The 24,858-nt window shown below is 36.3% G+C and overlaps 1 protein-coding gene across 4 annotated transcripts in view; it reads left to right on the top strand.

Moving 5' to 3' along the window:
- SORBS1 (sorbin and SH3 domain containing 1) overlaps positions 1–24,858 on the top strand; it is a 291,490-nt gene that overhangs the window by 146,861 nt on the left and 119,771 nt on the right. For 2 of the 4 annotated variants that reach the window (XM_074295931.1, XM_074295929.1), the window contains exons 5-7: positions 1,189–1,257; positions 7,442–7,570; positions 22,433–22,545. In XM_074295931.1, the coding sequence (XP_074152032.1) occupies positions 1,189–1,257; positions 7,442–7,570; positions 22,433–22,545 (311 nt within the window). Of the gene's footprint in view, positions 1–1,188; positions 1,258–5,295; positions 5,392–7,441; positions 7,571–22,294; positions 22,322–22,432; positions 22,546–24,858 lie in introns of all 4 variants that reach the window. The other 2 variants (XM_074295928.1, XM_074295930.1) reach the window with 2 other exon arrangements.

The following is a 24,858-nucleotide window of genomic DNA, read 5'->3' as shown; positions in this document are numbered from 1 at the left end:
CTTCTATTTTGTGATCAATAATGATCTCTAGTTCTCCTCTGGTCATAAATTCCTTCCTCCTCCACAAGTCTGAGAGGTAGATTATCCTCTGTTCCTCTAATCTATTTATTATCTCCCTCTTTATGCCTAAATCATGGACCCATTTTGATCTTATCTTGGTATATGGTGTTAAGTGTGGATCCATATCTAATTTCTGCCATACTAATTTCCAGTTTTCCCAACAGTTTTTTCCGAATAATGAATTTTTATCCCTAATGTTGGAATCTTTGGGTTTGTCAAAGATTAGATTGCTATAGATGTACCCTTTTTTGTCCTTTGTATCTAATCTGTTCCACTGATCTACCGGTCTATTTCGTAGCCAATACCAAATGGTTTTGGTGACTGCTGCTATATAATATAGCTTTAGATCAGGTACACTTAGACCACCTTCCTCTGAGTTTTTTTTCATTAGTTCCCTTGCAATTCTTGACCTTTTATTCTTCCATATGAATTTTGTTGTTATTTTTTCTAGGTCATTAAAATAGTTTCTTGGGAGTCTGATTGGTATAGCACTAAATAAATAGATTAGTTTGGGGAGTATTGTCATCTTTATTATATTCGCGCGGCCTATCTAAGAGCACTGAATGTCTTTCCAATTATTTAAATCTGATTTTATTTTTGTGGCAAGTGTTTTGTAATTTTTCTCATATAATTCCTGACTTTTCTTTGGTAGATGGATTCCCAAATATTTTATACTCTCAACATTTGTTTGGAATGGAATTTCTCTTTGTATCTCTTGCTGTTGCATTTTGTTAGTGATATATAAAAATGCCGAGGATTTATGTGGATTTATTTTGTATCCTGCCACTTTGCTGAAATTTTGAATTATTTCTAGTAGCTTTTCACATGTAATATTTCAACAGATTTTTTTTAAGGGTGGGAAGGAGATTGCAGAAAGAGGAGGTTCTTGATGGAAGAGAGATTGGCTTATTTCATGCACACTCACCTCCATCAGGTTGTCACTGGGTTATTCACAGTTCCAGGTTACACAATCTCATCAAATGTTTTTCTCAGTACTCTAGGGATAGTAAATCCAAGCTTGATAAACATAGTCTGGGGCAACACAGGAGCAGTTTGTAGATTGAACTGAATGTGCTGTTAATCATCTTTTCTGCACTCCCTTGTTTTATCTTTTGTTCTTTTTTTCAGAATGTGAAGTTGATATTTCCAAAACAGTGGTAAATGGGCTGACTTCAACCAGTAATGGTCAAGAAAAAGGTAGGGAGACTTGGAAAACTAAGACCCACCATTCTAGACATGGTATAGGAAAATACTTAGCAAAGGATATGTTTAACTTATGGTTAAGACTAGAAGGAACCTTGGAATTTTGAAGGGAATCTAAGCAAATTGCTTTATTTTACAGCTAAAGAAACTGAGGCACAGAAAAGAGAAAGTGACTTGTCTTCAAAGTCATACAGTAAACTAATGGCAAAGAGGGGAATAAATTCAGGTTTTCTGATTCTCAGTTTAGTAAGTGGTCCCCCAAGAGCCTGGCTTAACATTTTCCTTGGAGTTCTAATTGTCTTATCCAAACCCTAAATAGTAGAGCTAGAAGTGATCTTAGAGGGCATCAAATCTACCCTGTTTATTTTACAAATGAGAACACTGAACCTAGAGAAATGAAGTGACTTGCTATGTATTATACACCTTAGAAGTGACTAAACCTGCATTTAAACACAGATTTCCAACTTCCAAGTCTATAGGGTTTTTTTTTCCTACTATGCCATTAATTATTCTACCATGAGTTGTAGAATATTGCATCTGACAAAGAAACTAAAGGTAATATAGTCCAACCACCTCCTCATATCATCCCAACTAATGATTTATAGGACTATAGAGTTAATGTTGGAAGGGACTTTTGATGTCATCTTGTCCAACTCCCATTTTACAGGTGAGAAAGTTGAAGACTGGAGTAGTCCCAAGATCACAGAAGTATTGTGTAGTCTTGAAGCTTCCAGTTCAATGTATCCACAGTGTTGAAGTTTCCCACCTCATCTAACCTTTCCTGCCCAGTGATTTAAAAGAAGTATTGCCCAGACAGATTAGAAGTCAAAAGACCCAGTTCCATCATTGAGTGAGCAAGATTTTGGGCAGATTATCTAACAGTGTATCTCTAAGTCTCATTTTCTTCAACTTTAAAATGAAAGTATTAATATATATTACTGAACTGTGGCTAAATAAAGCATATGTGGTATTTTGGTCATTAAAAAAAAGTTTCCAGCCACAAATTATTAAATGCATTTAATTCTACATTTATTATTTATTATAAATTATTTATTATAAATTATAAATATATAATTATAAATTATAATTTATTATTACATTTACAGTAGAATAATAAAATATGACAGTTGAAAGAGATCATCTAATTTAGGTGGCTCATTTTCCTTATTAACGGGTAAGGAAACTGAGACCAGAAAGGCATATAATGATTTAGTAACATGATAAATGATGATTGGAGTTTGTAATAAATTGTTAGAATCCTAACTCATTAAACAAAATTAAATAACATTCAATATAGTTTTATCATGAAACATATTACACCCTTTTTTGATTCTTTGAAAAGTAAGCTAATCACATATAAGAATGCTGTTTATCAGGATGATCCCTGCATCCATTACTTGTGTTTCTTTGTGATAAAAATCCGCAAGAGTGAACCACAGATGTCAAATAAGACTAGCACAGAAGTAGTAAGAACTACATACGTGAAAGTAGGTGTATGCCCTCTTTAAAATAAATAAATAACCAAAATGCAGATAGCAGACATTTAAAAAGGGTGCTGGAAAGTTTGACATGGGCTGTTTTTTATTGTGATTGCTATTATTCATATTAATTTTCCTTGTGGGGCAAGGAGGTAATTTGGCCTGAGGAAAGGGGGTATAGGAAGGAGATGCACCAGGGAAGGGCTAGCACAGGGCTGGGGGAGATTTCTGTGGCTATAAAAGGTGTTTGCTGCTAAAACTTGGCCTGGCTGTTGCTTTCATTTACTACTCAGTATTACGAGTGTTAGTCCCCAGGGCTTTAAGCCAAGGTGGAGGAGGATGGAGCTGGGAAATTCTTAGGGAGATGGTAGGAGGAGCCAGGGGAATGATGTCTCAAAGTAGAGGAAGAAGCCTACAGGGAGCAGTGATGACAATAACTTGGGGGAGGAGGGTAGAAGGAGAGGAGTACATTGAAGATTTTGCCAGATCATTTCCAGTAGAGCCAGAGGCTAGGAAGGAAAGGAAAGAAAAAGGGGTTCATCTTCCCATTTGAGCTCAGTTGGGAGCCTTGGGACTAGATCAGTTGAGGCAGGAACAGGGTTAGGAAAGGAATTACCAGATCAAAGCAGTCCCTGATTGGGAGGCTGGGGATGAAAATGCACAGGTAAGATACTGATGCTCAAAATGTATCACCTGCGGGGGCTAATTTAAAAGGATCCAAGCTTCCAATTTAGCAAAATCATCATCATCTTATTAAAGAGTAACACATTAGATAATAATTATTAAGGTATAATAACTTATGATGGTTAACAAATTATTGTTAATTATTAGTTATTAATCAACCAGCACACATTTGTTAAGCACTTATTATGTCCCAGGCAGCGTGCTAAGTTCTGGGGGTATAGAGGAAGACAAGAGACAATTCCTCCCCTTGATTCTGAGTCTTTGCCTCTCTCCACCTTTTTCCCACTGATTGCCCTCTACCCATTGGTGCTGAGTAGTGTGGTAAGAAAATTGAACTCCCCTGTTTGGATGCAGGGTTGGGAGCATAAAGGGATTTATTTCTAAATCTCTCTGTCAAATGCCAAAGATACAGAAGAAGCTGGGATGCCCCTTACCACGCTTAGAACTGAATGAAATATTTAAGAGTGAGAGCTATCTCTAATGAGGTGACAGTAGGTAGCAGGGAACAGATTCAAAAATACGATAAACCCATAGCTTCTTGCATATGAGGATTTTAAGACTAGGGTCAGTGGTATTTCAAATGTACCTACCCCCCATTTGTGTCCCAATTGTTCATAAAGGCTTTCATTTCAGGTGTTTTGGTCTATCTATTTTTGGGTTTCTTCTAGTCTATATATATTAGGAATCAGGGATTGCGTCCTTGAAAATCCTTGGATAAAAAAGAGTAGATTCAAAAAATGCAGAAGATGTAGGGTGTGAGTATTATGAGGCCAGAATATAAAATGTCAGAGCAGAGAGCTCACTAGGGAAAACTTACCTGGGTCAGGGGGGGTTGGGGGTGGGGTGGTTGCAGCTACAGTAGATAGATGGGCCCCAGTCTGTCTTTCTCCTTCCAGTTGTCCCAGGTATACTTGTCCAAAGTATTTCCTTCTGGGCCTCTACAACTGGATTCATCAAGCATTTGCTAAACACTTACTGTGTACCAGGCACTCAGCTTGGTTTTAGGGATATAAAAACTCGAGAAAAAATTACTCTCACCTTCAAAAAAATACATTTTGTAGAGATCAGGTAGTGATATGTGTCAACATATACAAAATAAATTCAAATTCATTTCAGAGAAAAACCATAACCACTGGAGGGAATCAGTAAAGCCCTCTTGTAGGAGTTGAACTGAAAAGGAGATAAGAGGTTCCAAAAATCAGGGAAGAGGAAGAAATATATTCTGGACAAAGGCATGGAGATAGGAAATGGGGATTTGTGTATCAGGAGCAACAAATGGGCCAGATCTGCTAATGTATAGGAAGTAATGTCTACTCAGCCTGGAAAGTTACTTTTACCCAGAGGCAATAGGGAGTCATTAAAGCTTCCTGAGCAGAGAAGTAGCATGTTCAAGTGAATACTTTAGCAATATCAAGTTGATAGTTACATGGAGGGTGGATAGGAAAAGGAAAGGGCTATTTGGAGGAAACCCAATACAATATTGAAGCAACTGAGGCAAGATGGGATGGGATCCACATGGGTGGTTCTGGTGGGTGTGGATTGCTCAGATGGAGTACCACCAGGTCTTTTCCAGTGGGACGCCATATTTCAAGGCAGGAATGCACTCCCCTCCCATTGACTAAACGGACTGTATTCCTAAGATCCGTTCATTGCTCTGGTACCTGCCTGCAGCTGGGTGGCCGTCCCCCGATTTGGTGCATGGATCACCAGGGAAAGGGAGTTATTTTTACTTGTTGCATCTCCTGCTCTTAGGAGTGTTCTCGTGTATGTGTATGCAGCTTCCTGCTATTGTCCTTGCTGGTTTCCTCAAGTGCCTGAATGTTTCCCAAATGGTCTTTTGGGTGCACCATTTGCCCTTTTGTGTTTTCAGCTACTGACGACCCTTTACGTGCACGCTCTATTTCTGCTGTTAAAATAATTCCTGTGAAGAAAGTGACAAACTCTTCTGGCCTAGTCCTCCCTACAGGTATCTCTCCTCTTTGGGTACGGTGGTTTGGTTTCTTCTCCACTCCCCTCCCCTTAACCTTTCCTCCAGATTGTGGATATTTTTATTTCTTAATCTATTCTAAAAGACACCTTTAGGCTTAATCTTACTTCCTTCTTTTCATGTTAAAGATGTTTTCTCCTTTTCCTTCCTTTCTCTGTCATTCTGCCTCTTATCCCCTTCAATTGTGTTCTCCATATAAGGGAATATGTAGTATATGTGTATGTATGTGTATGTGTATGTATTTCCATGAACTAGCAAATTTCTGATAGTAACGAAGAGAATAAAAAATTCTTTGCCCTTGAGAAGATGGCTCAGTTTGGGTGTTGGGTCAAATATTCAAAATGAACTCTACTCTAGGAAGGGTCTGATGGTCTGAGACACTTAATACTACCCAATGTCTCTCATTTTTCCTAGAACTCCAGTCTGGGGGCAAAACTGATGGGGTCTTGTAGTGATCTTCTGCATTGGGCTGAGTCTGAAGGGGTTATTCTGGCTCTCCACGCACACCCTTCTCCAATCCCAACCTGCATCTCCCACCCCAGGCCTGCCTTAGTAATTATCTCTTGTAGGAACCAAGTCATCACCATGCTCATTAGGATATTTCCCAAAGCACATTTGACTGGCTTACTCTTAAGGCTACCATGATTTCCTGTCTCTGATGTCCAAGTTATGAGTTCCAGGAAACATACTCAAAGTAAAATATCCATCAATCTTACATTTTACCTTTATGTAGAAAAAAGACAGGCCATAGACATTTGCTGTAAGTTATATTATTCCAAATGGGCAGAGCAAGTAGATTTCCTAATTAGTTAACTTTATGAATTGATCAAATTTTTACATCCTCCTCCAGATTTTTTTTTCAAATGAGAAAGAACCAGTGATGTTTTATTTGCATTTGGATGGGGTATCTATTGTGCAGATCTGTCGTGACACATGGTACCAATGAGCTTCTCATTGCAAATCAGAAAATGGACCCTTCTGAGTCAAAAGCAGAATAAAAATGTCTCACTTTTCTCTGACCTGGGAGTAGGAAGGGAATTGGATGGATCAATGTCCCCTCACTCCAACTCAATGGAAACTCCCTGAAATGAATCTCAATCCCCTGTATTCTTAGTCAAAAAAGGGGATAGAAGCAAAGCAGAAAATAAGGCTTCCATGGTTACTAAAATGACCATAATTCAGTCTTGTTGAACAGAATCAACCTAACCTTCTACACTTGTCTGCCTCAGGTCTTGATCAGTTTAGACCAAATTTATTGTGGCTTATTTTTAAATCTTTCCAAATCAGATGGTTCTTAAAGGTATTTGGGGACTGTTTAAGGATTTATGAAAATAAAGATAAGAGATCATAGTGCTTCAGGCTTGAGCTCAAACAGGTTTGGAAAGCTTAGGCTTTCTAGATATTTTCTCTTAGGTTACATTATTCCACTAATTCCCTTCATCTGGAGGAACTATTAATACCCTTGAAACCCAATACTTTTTTTTTTCCACAGGTGAGACTTTTTCTGTTTAGTTGTCTCCAGGATCTTGATCTGATCCTGAGAGGTATTTCTTTAAAAAAAAAAAAAAAAAAAAAAAAGGTGATGGGTTTCTCTAGGACTAAACAATTCATGCATGACCTGCTGTACCAAATTAAAAGGATGGTTATTAAGCATGAAGAATCTTATTCAGTCCTTTCTCAATCTCAATAGAGAAAACAGACCGATAATGAATTTCATCAAGGGAAAAAAACATGTTTACATTTTAAAAACTGATTTAGCTCTCTATAGGGGTCCTACATTTATTTGTATTTTACAGTTTGTCTTGATATTCCCTACCCAACCCCCAGCTTCAACAAAATAAATTGTGGATGCTTCCCAGAGAAAGATTTGTAGACAAAGGTTAATTTGCATCAGTAAAAATTGTTTGGAGGATTCACAGGGTGTAAGTTTGTTCTACTGACTTCCAATCTGTTACTGTTTTCTTAGCCAACTCTATCCTGCTGCTGTTTTGCATTTTTCAGCATTCTCCTTTGGGTCCTTTCTTTCCAGACATGGACCCTACCAAGATTTGCACTGGAAAAGGAATGGTGACCCTACGGGCCTCTTCCACGCACAGGGAATCACCGAGTGCCAGTCCTGTGAGCCCCCAGGAGACCGTGCAATCCGAAAGTAAACCAGGTGCATTTTTCTCACCAGATAGAAGTAGTTCTTAAAGTGAAATTGGATGATGTAGGATGCCATCTTGCTACTTTTCAAAGGGATCTGAAATACATTATCTGGTTACCACTTAGTGTTCCTAAGAAGCACCTACATCTCCAGGTGCTTTTCCTTGAGCTTGGCTGCTACGACTACACAGCCTTAGATCAGTAGGTACTTGTGTGCCTCAGTGTGAATGCCAGCTGGCATTCTGGAGTTGTTCTTTGTTATTATTTGTGGCTTAGGGGAGGCGGGGTACATATCTATTGAGGACCCCAGTGTCTCTGATCCTACCCAAACTCCCCCCAAATGGGATCTATTTAGGATACAGCTGGGAGTGGAAGAGAATTGCTTTGCCAGGGCTTGGTCTTGAGGCCCTCAGGAGAATAGTAGGGTAAAAACACTGGGCCTGGGAGAGACATCTGGGGACCACAGATCAATTCTAGGGCCAGCTTTGGAGGCAGGAAGAAAGGAACTGGATGAGTCGGGAAACTTGAATCTTCTCTGGAAGATGGCCAGCTCTGTTATTTAAGGGGACCTCCCCTGTTCTCCAGCCAAGAGTCCTTAGGGTCCAGATATTTAAAGATCAGGAACAATATGGACCCTTATTCTGGAACAGAACTTGGCCAGGATGGGTGGGGCAGTGGGAATGACAAGGCTAAAATTCCTCTAATGAAAGTTGTCTTTACCCTTCTTTCTATCATGGACCGTTCTCAGAAGAATATTTTTAAAACTTTAAATAGAATACATAACATTACAAAGGAAATTATATTGAAATGTAGTCATAGATTCTGAGTTAATAATCTTTGTTTTAATCTTTCAATTGTTTCTCAAAGGCTACGACTTCTAGACATTCCATCATCTTAATTGCCCTCCTCTGGACCATACTACAATTTTTTTCTACTTTGTGCAATATTGAGTTTAAAATATTTTTGATATTTGACAAGTCTACTTCCATTGTCTCAGTCTTTATGGGTACTCTTCTATTCCTCTATCATTATACATCTATATCTAGAATTGAGTTCTTTTTGAGTTTTTTAAAACAATATTTTTTCTGATTACATGTAATAGCAATTTTTAACATTAGTTCTTTTTTTCTTAAATTGGATTTCAAATTCTTTCTTCCTCTTCCTTTTTTCTCCCCTCTCTGAGACAGCAGGCAATTTTATACAAGTACAATATATTTCCATAATATCATGCCTATGAATATCTATTCATCTTCTGTATCCTACTTTTTCTTACTCAACAAGACTACCTTTATGTAGCTCAAAAGTCTTCACTTTCCAACCCAAAAGTTCCCAGTCTCTGAAATGCTTTCAGATTCTTTCCAGCACCATCAATAATGATTGATGACTCTTGGCAAGCTCTGTCACATCTAAAACGTGTACTTGAAGGAAACAACACACTTCCCAGTTTGCTATGTCATATGCACACATGGTCACTTCCTATTTCTCAGTAGGGAATTAGGGACTTGAAATAACAATGGAAGTCGCAGTCTAGTTAAAATGAAATAAGTATTTATTAAGCATCTTCTACATTAAGACTTCTTAAACTTTTTCCACTGGAAACTCCCGTTTTTATATAGGATATAGATATATAAAATAGATATACAAATCAAATATTTATTGGTAATAAATCATAATTTTTCAACCTCCAGACTGAGTTAACAAGACCCTATATAGGGTATTTTAAGTATTTTAAGAAGCTGGGTATTCTGTGACAGCTACTATCCTAAAGAACTGTGGATGAAAAGATAAAAAAGAAACATTCTCTGTCTTCAAATAGCTTATATTCTAGTGAGGAAGGCTGCATATAGGTTTATAATATATATATATAATTACATAAAAAATAAACACATAAATACAAAATAACTCAGCAATGGGTAGGAGGGAGCAAAAACAAACTTTCAGTAAAGCAGATACGGGGCCAGTGCTTAAGGGGAAGCACCAAACTACTCAAATACAAAATGGGGAACAACAGATTAAGACGTATGAGTAATAGAACATCATGTGCTGAAGTGAACCAGCAAGGTAGTCCAGTCATTAAAATAGTAAGTAATGATACTAAGGAACAAAAATAGGTGGGGAACATTGGGGAAGAGTGAGGTTGTTCTCTTAATATACCTACCTCCTGCTCCCACCCTTCCTGCATCTTGACTTTGTCCTTGACCATGCTTGAAATTGGTGAGCAGTTAATGACACAAGAGGGCTGCTGTCTTCTTGGTCTTAAATCCAGACTCCTTGACCACTTGTGGGATTGCAGTAGTTTGTTGGTCCACACTTGCCTTGCATACACATAGATGGAATGGTCAGTGATAGGGTGAAACATTGTGGGTAATTAATCTGGCAGCAATGTCTGGGAAGACTGAGTATCAGGGAATCATCTTAGGAAAGAACCTTATGTGACATACACTTTTTGCCCTCCTTGCTTAGCCAGATGCTTTTATTTAGCATGATGTAAGGAACTTCAGGCTGAGCTTGCTTGGGTTTGGATCTTCTTAGAGTAAAAGAAGAATAAAGTTATCTCGGGCTGAGAAGTGCAGCTTCCTCAAAATCGGTTCTTTCATGATTGCTATTGTCACACTTCAGTTCTACCAGGCTGTCTGCCTGCCATGCCCTAGTCTTACTGGGATTTTCTTACTTTGTGATTATCTCCCAATTATCTAACCCATCTTAAGCTATAATTCTCAACTCCTAAAATTCTCCCAGGTTTTTATTGGCACTGAACTTCTCTTTGCTCTGCCCCCAATATCTATTTTTTCTCATCTAGCCTCTATCACCTGACTTTTTAAATTTTCTATTTGCTCTAATTCCTTAATTCTTGCTCTTCTTTCATCAGGATTCCTTAACACATTTCCATGAATGACCCTGCTTAAGTATCAATTTTATCTTTTGTAATAATCCACATACTTCAGATCTAATCTGGTGTATAATAAGATCATTGACTGGTTAAGTAAATACTAAATTAGTGTGATATAGTGGAAAGAATGATGGGTTGAATTTGGAGGAATTTGGAGGTAATTTTTACCTCTGTTAGTATTTTTCTGACTTTGATCAAGACAGGTAACCTTTAGGGGCTTCAGCTTGTTCTTTTCCAAAATGAAGAGGATGACTTCTAAGGTTTGTTCCTGCTCTAAATTCTGGGATAATCCTGAGTTAAGGGAAGAATGTGTTGCATTTTTTTTGACAACAGCCAGCCCCGTTAATTAACAGCCATCCCCAAGGGGAAAAAAAAATGGTTAAAAGTGAAGACATTGATTCTCACTATCCCCATCCCCATTTTTTTCAGAGAAATTTGACCAAAGCAAATTAATGGCTCCAATTGAAGAGACTGAAAGAGTCCAAAATCAGTTCAGCCAGCAATACTTATTCTTATCAAACAGAGAAATATGATGGTCAAGAACAACAGCACTTTAGATTATATCATGTGCAAACCAGAAGAGGGGAGGAGGATGGTAGAAAATCATAAGTAGTTTTGACTCATAAATCACTGGAAAACAAAACCAGATGAGATTCAGCTAAGCCAGATCAAGCTGAGAGCATTTGTAGATTAAACTGGAAGGACAGCTGCAAATAGGCATGAAATTGCATGGTCCTCGTTGTTAGGATTACTAAGTGAGAACTGAGGTTGTCTGGATAGTTACAAGGTGAGAACTCAGGTTGACTTGATAGAGGGGGCAAGCTCATTGGCTGAGGTGGTTCTTCCCAGAAGCCCTTGCATTATCCCACGCCCATTCTCTGGGAGAATAAAAGAGAGGACAGCACTGGGCGCAGAGCAGATCGGCCTGGAGAAGGATAGGAGCTGGAGGAGATTCAGAGCCAGGATTCAAGAGGAAGACTCTCTGCATTACATCAGGCCTGACGGGGCTCTCTGCAGGAAGGGAAGTCACTTCTAAGGACAAGAGTTAACAGCAACTGCCTGGAGACAAAGGTTCGTTACAGGAAGAAGAATCTGTCTGAGAGATTTGAGTAGACACAGCAGATCTCTTCCCAGAGAGCGATCCAGCAGCTTCTGGAGACGACAGCTCGCTACACCTCGTAGTTTTTATTATTAGCTATTTTTTTATTAGTGACAATCAGGAACCCTCAGACCTGATGCAACACTGAGGGAGGGTCAGTGAGACTTCAGAAGATACAACTGAGAATATCTTCAATTGATTGAAATATATACCCAGACAAAATCTGTCCTGAAGGTGGCGCAATCCTCAAGGGATCTTAAAGAGAAAGAATTCCAAAAAAATGCAAAAGAATATAAATGGTATTTCCACTCTCAAAATACAGATGACCAAGAAAAAAATCCCTTTTTACCGACTCATAGGCCTCTTCTCTTCTCTAACACTTTTCCTTCTGTAAAATGAACCCTGCATTCATGGAAGGTATCTTTGATTTACCCCCTCTCCCCAAATTAAAAAGAGATAGATTAATTAATTAATCAATCAAAATAAATAAATAAATAAAGATGATTTGAAGGGAAGAAGCAAGCACATTTGCAAATGATTTTCAACAGCAAATCACACCCTCATGGTTGTACAAGTGGTATAAAGAGCATTAAATCCTGCTAGTATTGTTTATTGATGCCTCTTTGTTTTCAAAAAAAATTTTTAACATTGTCTAGACTTTCCCCATTTCCTTTTATTTCCAGACAGTTATACATCATAAAAAAGAATTTGTAAATGAAAAAGAAAAGGAGAAATTCAACAAACTCTACAATTTTGCAAAGGTGTTTTAGGACTTCTTTGGAGACAAGTTTATTCTTTATAATTTTGAAATATTCAGTTTCCATTGTTTAGTGATTGTTCTTTCTATTTATATTTTTATATTCATTGTGCATATTCTTTTCTTGGTTTAGTTTTCTCCATTTTTATCAATTCCATAATTATTTATTATGTATGTCCTTTGTTACAGCACAGGATTATTCCATTACATATATCTATGTGCTCCAATTTATTTAGTTATTTAAATTGCTATGAAAATCATTTGCTTCAGGAGAACAAAATGAAGTCCAAGAGATCCAATTTGTTCATCCTTGAACAAATTATAGTTATACAGTATGACTCTCACTGTGACCATAGAGATATTGTTATTCATTCATTTTCCAGTATACACAACTCTTCATGTCCCCATTTGGGATTTCTTGGTAAAGACACTAAAGTGGTTTGCCTTTTCCTTCTCAACTCATTTTACAGATGAGAAAACTGAGGAAAATAGGATTAAATGACTCATCCAGGGTTACATAGCTAGTAAGTATCTGAGCCTGGATTAGAACCCAGATGGATGACTCCAGACCTAGCATTCCATCTACTGAATCAAATAACTGTGTTTGGAAATCTTACTAAGTATTGATGACAAGTGAGATATAAAGCAGAGAGAATTATGTTTACCTAAGGTATTCACCCATGTTTTGAAAGGTGTTCTGGATGGAAGTCCAGATACAAAGATTCTCTGTTATTCATGTGCTTCTATTTTTTGATGATGTGTTATTCATTACACCACAGTCTCATCAGTAAAATTTGTAGTACTCTGGAAAAGATAGGACTAATGTTCTGAAGAAATCCAAAAAAGCAGAAAGGGATCTGTATGTACACAAATATTTCTAACAGCTCCTTTTATAGTGGTAAAGATCTAGATATTGAGAAAGTACCCACCAATAACACAATAGCTAAACAAATCATGGGATAGGAATGTCATGGAATAGTATTGGCTGTAAGAAACAATGAAGGGACAGTTTTAGAGAAATGTGGGAAGATTTGTGTGAACTGATACAGAGTGAAGTGATTAGAAATAGGAAAACAATTTATAAACATTTATAAAGAAACCATAAAAATTTAAAAGAAAGATGAGTTTTTGAGTGAGAAATTCTGATAAATTGAATAAGCAACTATTATTACAGAGGACTGATTATGAAGAATGTTACCCACCTCTTGACACAGTAGTGAGAAAGTCAAGGTATACATTTTCAGACATGGCTAGTGTGGAAATTTATCTTGCTTGATTGTGCACATGAATATTTATTATAAAGGGGGAAAACTGGCTTACTCATCCATACTTGAAAAACAGAGTAAGTTTTTAAAAAATGAGTATAGTGTATATGATAGTATGACATTCAGCTTTATGGGAAGCTTGCTGTGTCAATATTTTATTACAGTCTGTCAATTAGACATTGTAGAAAGACAGGGAACTTGGCCTAGAAATAAGTAGCAGGAAAGATTAAACTATATCTTATTTGAGAAATTTTACAGTAGTTTCAGTGCTCCCAAATTTTATTGCCTTGATCTTTTTAACTAACAATGTTCTCCTATCTATGCCATATGGCTGCAAATTATGGGATATCATGATCTTAAGAAAATCAAAATGACAAGCAACCAAAGGGCAATAGAAAGGCATATGGTGGGTCTCCATAGACTATAACACATTGCCAATGATTGCTTGCCCATGAGAAGTGTCATGAAGAAAACCACTGATCTTATGAATACCTAGAAAATAAGATGTTTGTTCATTTAAAGAGAATAAAAAGCACCAGATGGACATTGCTATTCAAGCAGTATTATAGTATTAGAATAAGAGTTCTTAGCAGTCATCTGGCAGTTTGCTAAAACCTATTTTTTAGAATAATGCTTTGAAAAACATCAAATATAAATACACAGGTTTACAAAGGAAATCACTTATGTTGAAGTATAGTTTTCAAAATTTGTTTTTAAAAGCCCATGAACTTCCAATAATAACTCTTGAATCAAAGAAAGGAACACTAGTAAATTCTTTAGATCAGTCCCCTCTAAAGGATTTATGGGAATACACAGAAGCTGCATAGTAGAAAAAGCACTGGTCTTAGATTTAGAAGTCCTGGGTTCAAATCCTAGAATACTTGGACTTGACACTTACCAGTAGTGACCTTAGTGAATGAGCTACTTGGTATGTTGCAACAAAAAGAGAATGATAAAAAAAAAAAAAAAAATGCCAGAAAACATGGGGGCAAATCCCAGTGGTCCTACTTGCTAGTTGTGTTATCTTAGCCAAGACACTTAACCAGCTAGACTGCAGGGGTTCTCAAACTACGGCCCACAGCCTGCCAGGTTATGGCAAATGGGCTGAGGGGCGGAGACAGAGTGTGAGCTTTTGTTTTTACTATAGTCCAGCCCTCCAACAGTCTGAAGGATAGTGAACTGGCCCCCTATTTAAAAAGTTTGAGGACCACTGAGCTAGAGCCTCCATTTCCTCAGCTATAAAATGGAGGTATTAAATCAGATAGTGTCTGAAGTCCCTTTCAGCTATAGAGTTACAATGCTCTAATGTATAAGCCTGTGATTTTATGACAATTCACTTCATCTCTGGTCTTCGTTTTCCTATTATGTAAAATGAAGATGGATTAGATTATCTCCGATATCTAAGCATCTGGGACTAGAAAACTAGAATTGTTGATTCATTGACAAATAAATTTTAGTTTATTTAGAGTTAGCATGGTTGGTATTTCTGAGAAATAACATCAGCTTACATTTATACTGAGCTTTAAGGCTTACAAAGCATGTAAGTTATCTCATTTGATCTTTCCAACAACAGTTTTGTGACTTGGGGAAGGGGTTGGGGAGGGGAGAATAGAGAGAAAAACATTTTGCTTTGAAATTAACTTGAACCTTTCGACTTTTGCCTCAAACTGATAGCTCGATTCCAGACTATTTATTACTGAGTTCTCCAAAGTAATCAAAGAATTGTGGATGATGAGTTTGAAAATTTCTTGGATCATCTAACCCCTTTATTTTATAGGTGAGGCTATAGAGCGTCAGAGAATGTAAATCACTTACTTGCCCAAGATCATCTAGACCCCAATAGCTTATTTATATAAAAAGATGGAAAGTCTCAGTGTCATTTCCACTCCACCGTACTACTAGATGGTTGTAGAGACCTTGGTTTTCTATTCAGAACCCATGTCCTTCCCTTCATTCTGAGAAAACTCTAGTAACATCTGTTCCTGGTCTCTCCAGAAGCATGTCTATGACTCCACCCTAGAATAAAGGGAATGTTGTCTGTCTGGCTTCTGATTTTTAAAATCTCATTTCCTGCCCAGATGTGGGTCCTTGAAGACCAACTTTTCTAAATTGACTCCTCCCCTGCCCCATACCAGGCTAAAACCAGCCTTCCTATCTGGTTAATACCCAATTACCTGATTCTCATTCCTATATTCTATCATCTGCCTTCTAAACATATTCTGATTCTAGTTCAATTAAGTTTACTTTCCTGATTCCATGCTAATGTACACTCATCTTAAATGTCTTGCCCAACAACCTCTGTGTGCAAGTAAAGATTCTTGGATTTGTTGTTGACTTATTTCCTCAAATTAGCTTGGAAACAAGAGAATGCCCTCAGAAAATTAACACTAAAGGGTTTAAAGATTCAAACAAATCATTCATTTTGATCAATGCATAAGAAAAAAATAGAAGGCAATTAATCAAAGCCAGCAGGAGGATATAAATAAGATTTGGAATGCTCAGAACTCCCCCTATTATGGCTCATTTAGAAACCTTGGATCCTTGACCAAAAAGCAGCAAGATTAGTTCAAAGGGAATTATCAGTACATCCAAGAATTGATCCACACAAAATCTTTTGAACATTGAAAAAAAAATGGCATTGGCTCAAGACAAAAAAAAAAAAAAAAAGGAATTATCAACAGACCTAGGATGAGGCCCAAAAAAGGGTTGTGATATGAAAACCAGGTGGTGGAAAGATAAGGCAAAAGGAACTAAGCATCTTGCTAACATCTTTTCAGATTTACCCTTTTTGTTTTGGATCATGAACCCCTCTAGAAGTCTTATGGAGATGAAGGATCCTTTTCAGGATAATGTTTTAAATGCATAAGATAAAATATAAAGGATTACAAAAGAAACAAATTATATTAGGATGCAGTTATCAAAGTATTAAAATTAATAAGTTAAAATACCCCAAAACCCCTTAACTCAGATGACTTCTAAGATCTCTTCTTGTTCTAAAGTTAGATGATTACATTATTTAGATAATTAATAGATAATTAGATAATTATTTATATGAAAAAGATAGAGCAAGTTCTAATTAGAGTTACTAATGGTTATTGGAAAGACCTGGAAAAGGAAATAAATGGCAAACTACTTCAGTATCTTTGCCAAAAAAAAAGCCTCAAATAAGGTTACAAAGAGTTGGACGTGACTGAAAAATGACAGAGCAGCAATTAGATTATTTTTTAAAACTTTATAGATTAAAGATTAAATGGATTAAAGATTCTATAAAGAAATGAACATTATAATATACTAAAAAGACCACTGGACCAAGAGTTGGACCTTGTGCTCTAGTCCCAACTTGCTAACTGTGAACTTCAGTTTTCTGATTTGTAAAAGGAGTGAGTACAACAACTGGTTGGAAAATCTTAGTCAATAAATATTTATTAAGCAGCTTCCATGGTTTAGGCATTGTGCTAAGTATTGGGTTATAAAGAAAATCAAAAGACAATACCAGTTCTTGAAGAGTTCACAGAATAATGGTAGAGTTAATATGCAAACAATCTTGTATATGCAATATACAAAGAGGATGTATATAGGATAAATTGGGGAATAATCAACACAAGGAAGACAGTAACATTAAGAAGGCTGAAGAAAATTTTATAGAAGCTTAAAATTTTAATTGGCATTTGAAGGAAGTCAAGGAAACTAAATTATCCTAAGGATCAAATGACAAAATGTATGAAGAGGCACTTAGTACAATACAAAGTACTCTCCAGGAGTAAGACATCTTCATTTGTATTTTGTGTTTGTAGAACTTAGTCACAAATTACCTCAGAATGTCACCTGGCCCTTAGTAAAATGGAAAAGAATATCAAAGAGATGAAGGACATAAAACATCTGGAAACAATGAAATCTTAAGCAAACAATAGAAGAGCTTATAAGTTGGTACCATATGCTTACCTTGAAGAGTAAGAGTGGGGAGAAAATTTAAAGAGATCTTCAGATTTTTATGGTCTTAAAAATAATTTATAAGGAAGATGCTATTTGGAAACTACAGAAATAATCAATTTCATATTTTTTTTCTATTTGAAAAAATCCTTGTGATCAAGATTTCTTCTCTATCTTCACCTTCTAGTTTTTATCATGGTAACCACAACAACTCATATTTACAAAATGCTTTAAGGTTTGCAACATGCTTTACCTCTATCTCATTTGAACTTCAAGAGTCCAGGGAGGGGTGGTAAGTGCTACATGTAATATAATCTCCATTTCATAAATAACGAAGTGTGCGACCCAGAGAATTGAAGTGAATTACCCACCTCACAGAAATAGCAAGCTATTTTTGAGAGATGATCCATGATACAAATCATACATCATTGTATCAATAGATAAAACATTTGTAATTGTTATTGAAACTTCACCATGCCTACCATATATTGGATGCTTAAAAATTGCACATTGACTGAAACAGATTACAGTGATTCATCTTTAATTTAGTAGCTAAGTCTTCAAAAATATGGTTACCTGAAGGTTAAAAGTGACCCTCCCAAAAAAGCCAAAAAACAACAGTTGCAAATAGCGATGATAATTTTGATCAACCTCTTTCCTCGTAAAATCTAACATAAAACTTTTTAAAAGTCCAGCCTTTTGGAGTTACTTAAGATATGGGGCAAGCACCCTAAAGCCCTTCTTGTGAATAATTGATATTCAACATGGTAATCCTGAGTCATCCGGAAAAGGTTATATTGCATTTAGCATGCTTAGTTGAAGGAGGCGGATGATAAAATTAGGAACAATGGGTGGAAATTGGAGAGAGGCAGATGGTTCAATATAAGGAAAAACCTAACAATGAGAACAATTCTGATGTGGTCATGGGCTCATGATTTTCCTCTTACTAGAAGTTTTCAGACAATGGTTAGATGACTACTTGTTGAGTTTGTTGTTGAAGATGGGATTCTTGTGAGGGGACAGATAGAGCTAGATTAGGTCTCATCTAACTGAGATTCTTTGATGGTATCTGGGTTGCATTTTAGAAAGATTTTCATTCAAAATTATTTAAGTGCAAATAAAATCTGGTGTTTAAGTTTTCAAAAAAATCCATTATCCAGAATATTGTTATTCAGAAGGTACCTTCTCCAAAGTTTTGGATACCTAAGGTTTTGCTGTAGGCGTTTCTCATATTGAGAAATCAATCAGATATAAAACACATTTGATAATTAAGTAATTAACATAATTGACTTCAGAAAGGAGTAAATAAGTTAATATTCATAGACTTTTGGGATCCCTCCTAATACTGAAGACTAATTTTGACTTTCTAATATACCTTACTTATATTTAATAAAATATGGACTCATCTTTTTCCATTACTCCATGTATCATTCCTTTCTCCCCATACTTCTATTCCCTTCTTGTCCTAACAAGATGGAATCTTTTTACCTTCCCTGTATGTTTATTTATTGCTTAATTTCCAATATATTCCAACTCTAGAGATCCATTCTCAGGTATGTTTTAGCCCCTTTGGGTTCCAACACATAGAAGAAATATAGAGTACCAGCAACAATTATCTATTTTCTTTTCATCCATTTGGGAAATGGATAGAAGTTATAAAGCAAAACATTGTAGTTATAAGGATGGACAAACAAGGGACTGATAATAGTAGCCTGTTGTTTCTCTAATACCTTGGGCCATGCAGAGCAATTTCACATAAATGACCTCATTTGAGGTAGAGAGGACATATATTCTCATTGTAACAGAATCTCTGAGATCACCTTATCCATCCCACAATTAGCCAGACCTTACCTTTACAACATATCCTAAATGTGATCTTTTAATCTCCATTTGGACTTTATCAAAAATGGAAAGCTTCTGAACTCCCAAGACTGTCTACTTAACTTTTAAGCTATTTTAATTGTTATAAGCTTAAAAAAACACTACTTAAAGATCTAGCCAAAATCTTCTTTTCTACAGCTTGTACCTATTGCTTTCCTTCTATTTTTTCTGGAACTAAATAAAATAAATTAATTCCTTCTTCCTTTTCTCATGCTTCTTTATCCCTTTGCAGTATCCAGTGATCACCTTTTCTTGGGCCTCTCTCCTCTCTGTTCTCTCCTTGTTTTCCTTTTATCTGTCTGACTGATTCTTCTTCGTCTTTCTCTTTCTGCTACACCTACTACCTGTGGTTGTCTTTTAAAGGGTCCACCCTAGGCCCTCTTTTTTTTTCTATATATATTCTCTTACCTGGTAATCTTATCAGCTTCCATGGGTTCAATTATTATCCTATATCTTTTAATCTAGCATTTGTCTCTTTCTTGAGCATCACTATATATTGTTTATTTTAAACTGGATATCATTTTTCCCCTCAATTTTTTGTATTCCTTCTATTCTTGGTTACATTGGTTTTTATACAAGAAAATCTTAATTTAAAATAATCAAAATTATCCATTAGTGTTCTCAACTTATATTGTTTAAGGTTTGATACAGCTAAATTGCTTCCTTTATATCTTTTTGCCCAGTTTCTCTGAAGTTCCTGATATTATTGTTCCTAATTCAATAAGATAAGCTTTTAATCATTTAATTGGAATGACATTGAATAAATAAATCAATTAGATGAAACTGTCATTTTTTTTTTTTTTTTTGGCTGAGGCAATCAGGGTTAAGTGACTTGCCCAGGGTCACACAGCTAGGAAGTGTTAAGTGTCTGAGGCCAGATTTGAATTCAGGTCCTCCTGACTTCAGGGCTGGTGCTCTACCCATGAGCCACCTAGCTGCCCCCATTTTTTCAGATATTGGCTTTACCTACCCATGAATAGTGAATATTACTTCAATTATTTAGATCTGACTTTATATAAAAAGTGTTTTATATTTATGTTTATATAATTCCTATATCTGTATACTTTCTGCCAGCATATTCTCAAGTATTTTATACTGTCTAATTATTTTAAATAGTCCAAAACAATATTGAATAATAATTATGATATGTAATTTCCTTATTTTTCCTCTTTTGATTAAATCTATTTTAACTTTAACTTGAGATTATGATTACTATCCCTGCTTTTTTTACATAATAAATTCTGTTCCTGACTTTACTTTTATCTTTGTGTGCATTTCTCACCTTCAAAGAATTGCCTGAAAGCAACATCTTGCTGAATTCAAATTTTTAACTTGCTGTTTTCATTTTATGGGTAAATTCATCCCATTTACCTTCTGGGCTATAATTACTGATTGTGTATTTTCTGCCTTCCTATTTTTCCTCACTATTCTTCTCCTTTCCCTCCTTGCTCTTCTTCTTTGCTTCTATTCCTTACCTTGCCTTTCTGTTCCTTAACCTACCCATCCCTCCAAGAATCCAACATTCCCGCCCCTCAAACTCCAGTAGCTCTTTATCAGTCCCATGATAAAAATCCTTTATTTAGCATTTAAAACCCTTCATAACCTAGTCCTTTCAATCAGTTTTCATAGGTTATATTTTTAATTACTTCAATAGACTGATCATCCTTTCGTGCACTCCAGTAGTGACTGTGTCATTTTTCAAATATGGTGTCCAAAATTGAATACAATATTCCAAGTACAGTCTGACTAGAATAGAATACAATGGAACTATATAACCTCATTTGTATTTCTATTAATATGGGCTTAGGTGATATTGGTTCCTTGACTTGCCTTGTTACTCTCTTAACTTATTGGGTTTCCATTCCACTAAGCCCCCTAGACTTGTTTTACATCAGTTATTATCTAACAATATCACCCTTATTCTATACTTATGTATTTGATTTTTTTGAATCCAAGTGGAGACTTTGCATTAATTCTAATCAATTTTTTCTTTATTAAATTTAGTCCATCCTTGTAAAGTTTTGACTGATCAGATCTTTTTCGATCTCTTTTCTGATACCCATTGAATTAGCTATCTTTCTTTGCCACAAATTTGACCTTATGAGTATCATTGGCACTTAGAAAAGAGTTAACTAGATGGTATAAAAGCTCAGGATTTATAAGAAGAGATGGGGAGGGGGAGTGGATAAGAAAGCTTCATGTAGTAGTATCTTATCACAGAGAGATAGGATGACTTAAAGTGTGCTGGAAACAATAGTAATACACTAGCCAGATTTGGGGAATCTATTTTTAAGACTAGTTAAAAGTGAGGAAAAATCAGGTGGAAAAAGATGTTCTTTAACACATTGCTTTTACTGGGTTTCAATTTTTTTATTTCTCCCTCCTAAACTACTTGCCACTCTCTCTTCATAACAAACAAACAAACAAACATACAAAACTAAAAAAAAACAAAAAACGAAAAAACCATGTCTGTTTAATACAATTCTGTGAGTCTGAAATGTTAGCTGAGTAGTGTTAATTAGAATTAGGAGGCTTCTTTCTTTTACTAACATCAGGCTTCAAGAGGGAAAATGTGAGTGAGTGAATTGTGACTTGGGAGAAGAGAGTTGGGTTGCTTTTTTGTCTGCAAAAGAGGAATGTCAAGGGACAATTGTTTCTTCATTGCTATGAATGTGAGCCTTGTGTTTTCAAAGGTCAGAGACACTGAGCACATCATGGCTAGAGCTCGTTCCTATGGTAATTAGGCCATCCTGACTGAAGGCATTTTGTGTTTGAAATCAGGAAACTGGGGTTTCTTGCTTGGTCTCAGGGTTTGCTGGTTTCTTGCAAACATAAGCATTTGTCTTTTTGTTTTTGTTTTTTGTTTTCTTTTCTTCTTGTTCTTCTTCTTTCATCCTTCTCTGTGATACCCTTAGGTCTGGAGCCAGAAAATTTCCCTACAGGTAAGTTTGTTTTTGAATAATCTGTCTCATTGCCTTTTATTTGTGCTTGTGGAAAAGACCCTGGAATCAGGGAGAATTCTTGGTGACTTGTCGTACTCTTTCATGTTGCAGATGAGTGGAGACTGTCCTCAAGTGCGGATACAAACGGAAACGCCCAGCCCTCCTCCCTGGCAGCCAAGGGCTACCGAAGTGTCCATCCCAATCTTCCTTCTGACAAGTCACAGGTAGGCAGGCATTTGTCTGTGGGCTGGGTGCAGAGTGGGCAATGGACACTGTTTTGTGCCTTGGATTTAAAGGCACAGCTACCTCAACTGGACAGATCCTAGTGTAATCTTCTGGACCAATGGAAACTCTCTCCAAGAAACAGAGTACAAAAGAATTAGGGGCCAAAGAAGAATGAGCCTTGAACAATTATATAATGGTCAGGTTCACTTGTGTATACATGGGGATCCACCTTAGTTTCTTTGATCTCCCAAAGTTTCTTTGATGCTAGGAAAAAAGTTCTTGAAGAGAACATGTTTAGAACTGTTTAAAAACAAATGGAAAATAATTCAAGCTCATTTTAAATTTTATCCTGCCTATATTTATGATGGTTAGTCCTGTGATCACTCAATTATTTGTGACAATTATTTATTATATATTAGGCACTATGCTTAGTGCTAGAGATACACAGAAAGGGAAAGGAAGAAAGAAAAGAAGGAGAGAGAGAAAAAAAGAAAGAAAAAGGAAGGAAGAAGGGAAAGAAAGGAAGGAAGAAAGAAGAAAGAGAAAAAAAGAAAAAAAAGAAAGAAAAGAGAGAGACAGAAAGAAAAGAAAAGAAATAGTTCCTGCCTTCAAAGAGCTTACATTCTTCTTGGGGAAAACAACCTGTGCACAACTAAATAATTATGATCCACTTACAAAATAAATGCAAAGGAATTGTCAGAATGGGAAGTATTAACAATTGGGTCATCAGCAAAGGCCTCATGTAGGAAATACCATGAGCTATCTTAAAAGAAAATTAGAATTTCTACAAGGGAAAAGAGAGGAGGGAGAGTGTTCTAAGCATGGGGAACAGGATAAGGAATGGAGATGGGGGACACAGAGAGGTAAGGGAGTAGAGAAAGGCAAAGGGGTGGAATGTTATGTCCAAGGAAAAATAGTAGACAGATAGTTTGACCAGAATAAGGACTATGTGAAGAAGAGTTAATAAATCTGGAAAGAGAGGTTAAAATCAATGTGTCTTATGAAAGACTGGAGCTAGGTAAAAGATGCAGTTGGAGTTCCTATGGATTCTACCCTATCTTCCAACTCTACTTCCTCAGATGAGAGTTTGGGCTTCCGCTGGCTTTCTCTGTAGAATCTTCCTGCCCTCTCACTGCTCAATGAATGGGGTCAGAATTAGCACTATAGTAAACAATCACAGCTATAGTTTCTGTCTACGATGAGAAGAGGAAGAGGATAAGCATTCTATTTTATCTATTAGGTACCAAACACTGTGCTAAGCACTTTACAAATATTGTCTCATTTGATCTACAAAATGATAATGTTTGAAAACTTTACACTTTAATTAAAATGAAATTGTAATAATCAAGCAGAGATTTGGCTCCCTCAAGCTTCTTCTATTCTTTTCCTCCCCATCTTTGCCAGCTGAAAAATCCCACCTTTGACAGGAAACTTTCCCTACCCTCTCTTAATTCCAGTGCCTTCCCTCTGTTATAACTTCCTATTTATCCTGTATATAGCTTGCTTTGTATATAATTCTCTGCATATTATCTCCCCTTTAAATTGTAATCTCCTTGAGGTCAGGGACTGTCTCTTTTTGTATCCTCAGAATTTAGCACAATACCTGGCTCATATTAAGCACTTAGTAAGTGTTCATTGATCGAATGAACATATGAGCAGTTCTTGACAAAAAAAAGCAGAACTCATTTCTGAGTAGAACCCTGCATTTGTGATATGTTATTAAGAATGAAGCACTTTATTTACAATATTTCATTTAATCTTTATAATAACCCTGAGACGTAGATACTATTATAATACTCCCATTTTATAAATGAGTTAACTGAGACTGAGGGAAATTAAATAATTTGGCCAGGATCCCACAACTAGTAAATATTTGAATACAATTTGAACTTAGGTTTTCCTGAATGCAATTCCATCTCTCTTTCTTTATTATACCACCTAGATGTCTCTTGTTCTGCCCTCATTTCACCCCTTTTTCTGAATAACAATATATCCTTCTGCAAGCTCCTTGAAGGCAGGCTCATGCTTTCTGTTTCTTTTCTTTCCCTTCTAGGATGTAGACAAGTTCACATAGGGGGTTGCTCAATATATATTTTTCACTAACTAGAAACTTAGCAGGTTTTTTTCTTAAGTTTATCTCTTGTGGGGAGTTGTTCTAATTCTGTAAATTTGAGTGAGATGGGGTAATTAAAAAGCCTGCTTCTCAGAATTCATGGTTGGTCAGAGGTCCTGCTTAAGATTTGTAAAATTATAGCAACTCAGAGATAATCTGCAAATAATATATTTATTAAATGTCTGCAGTGAGTAGAGTA

The sequence above is a fragment of the Sminthopsis crassicaudata genome, chromosome 2 (genome assembly GCF_048593235.1).
Source record: "Sminthopsis crassicaudata isolate SCR6 chromosome 2, ASM4859323v1, whole genome shotgun sequence".
Lineage (NCBI taxonomy): Eukaryota > Metazoa > Chordata > Mammalia > Dasyuromorphia > Dasyuridae > Sminthopsis > Sminthopsis crassicaudata.
The sequence above is the reverse complement of the archived record's forward strand: the minus strand, read 5'-3'. Positions and strand labels throughout refer to the sequence as shown.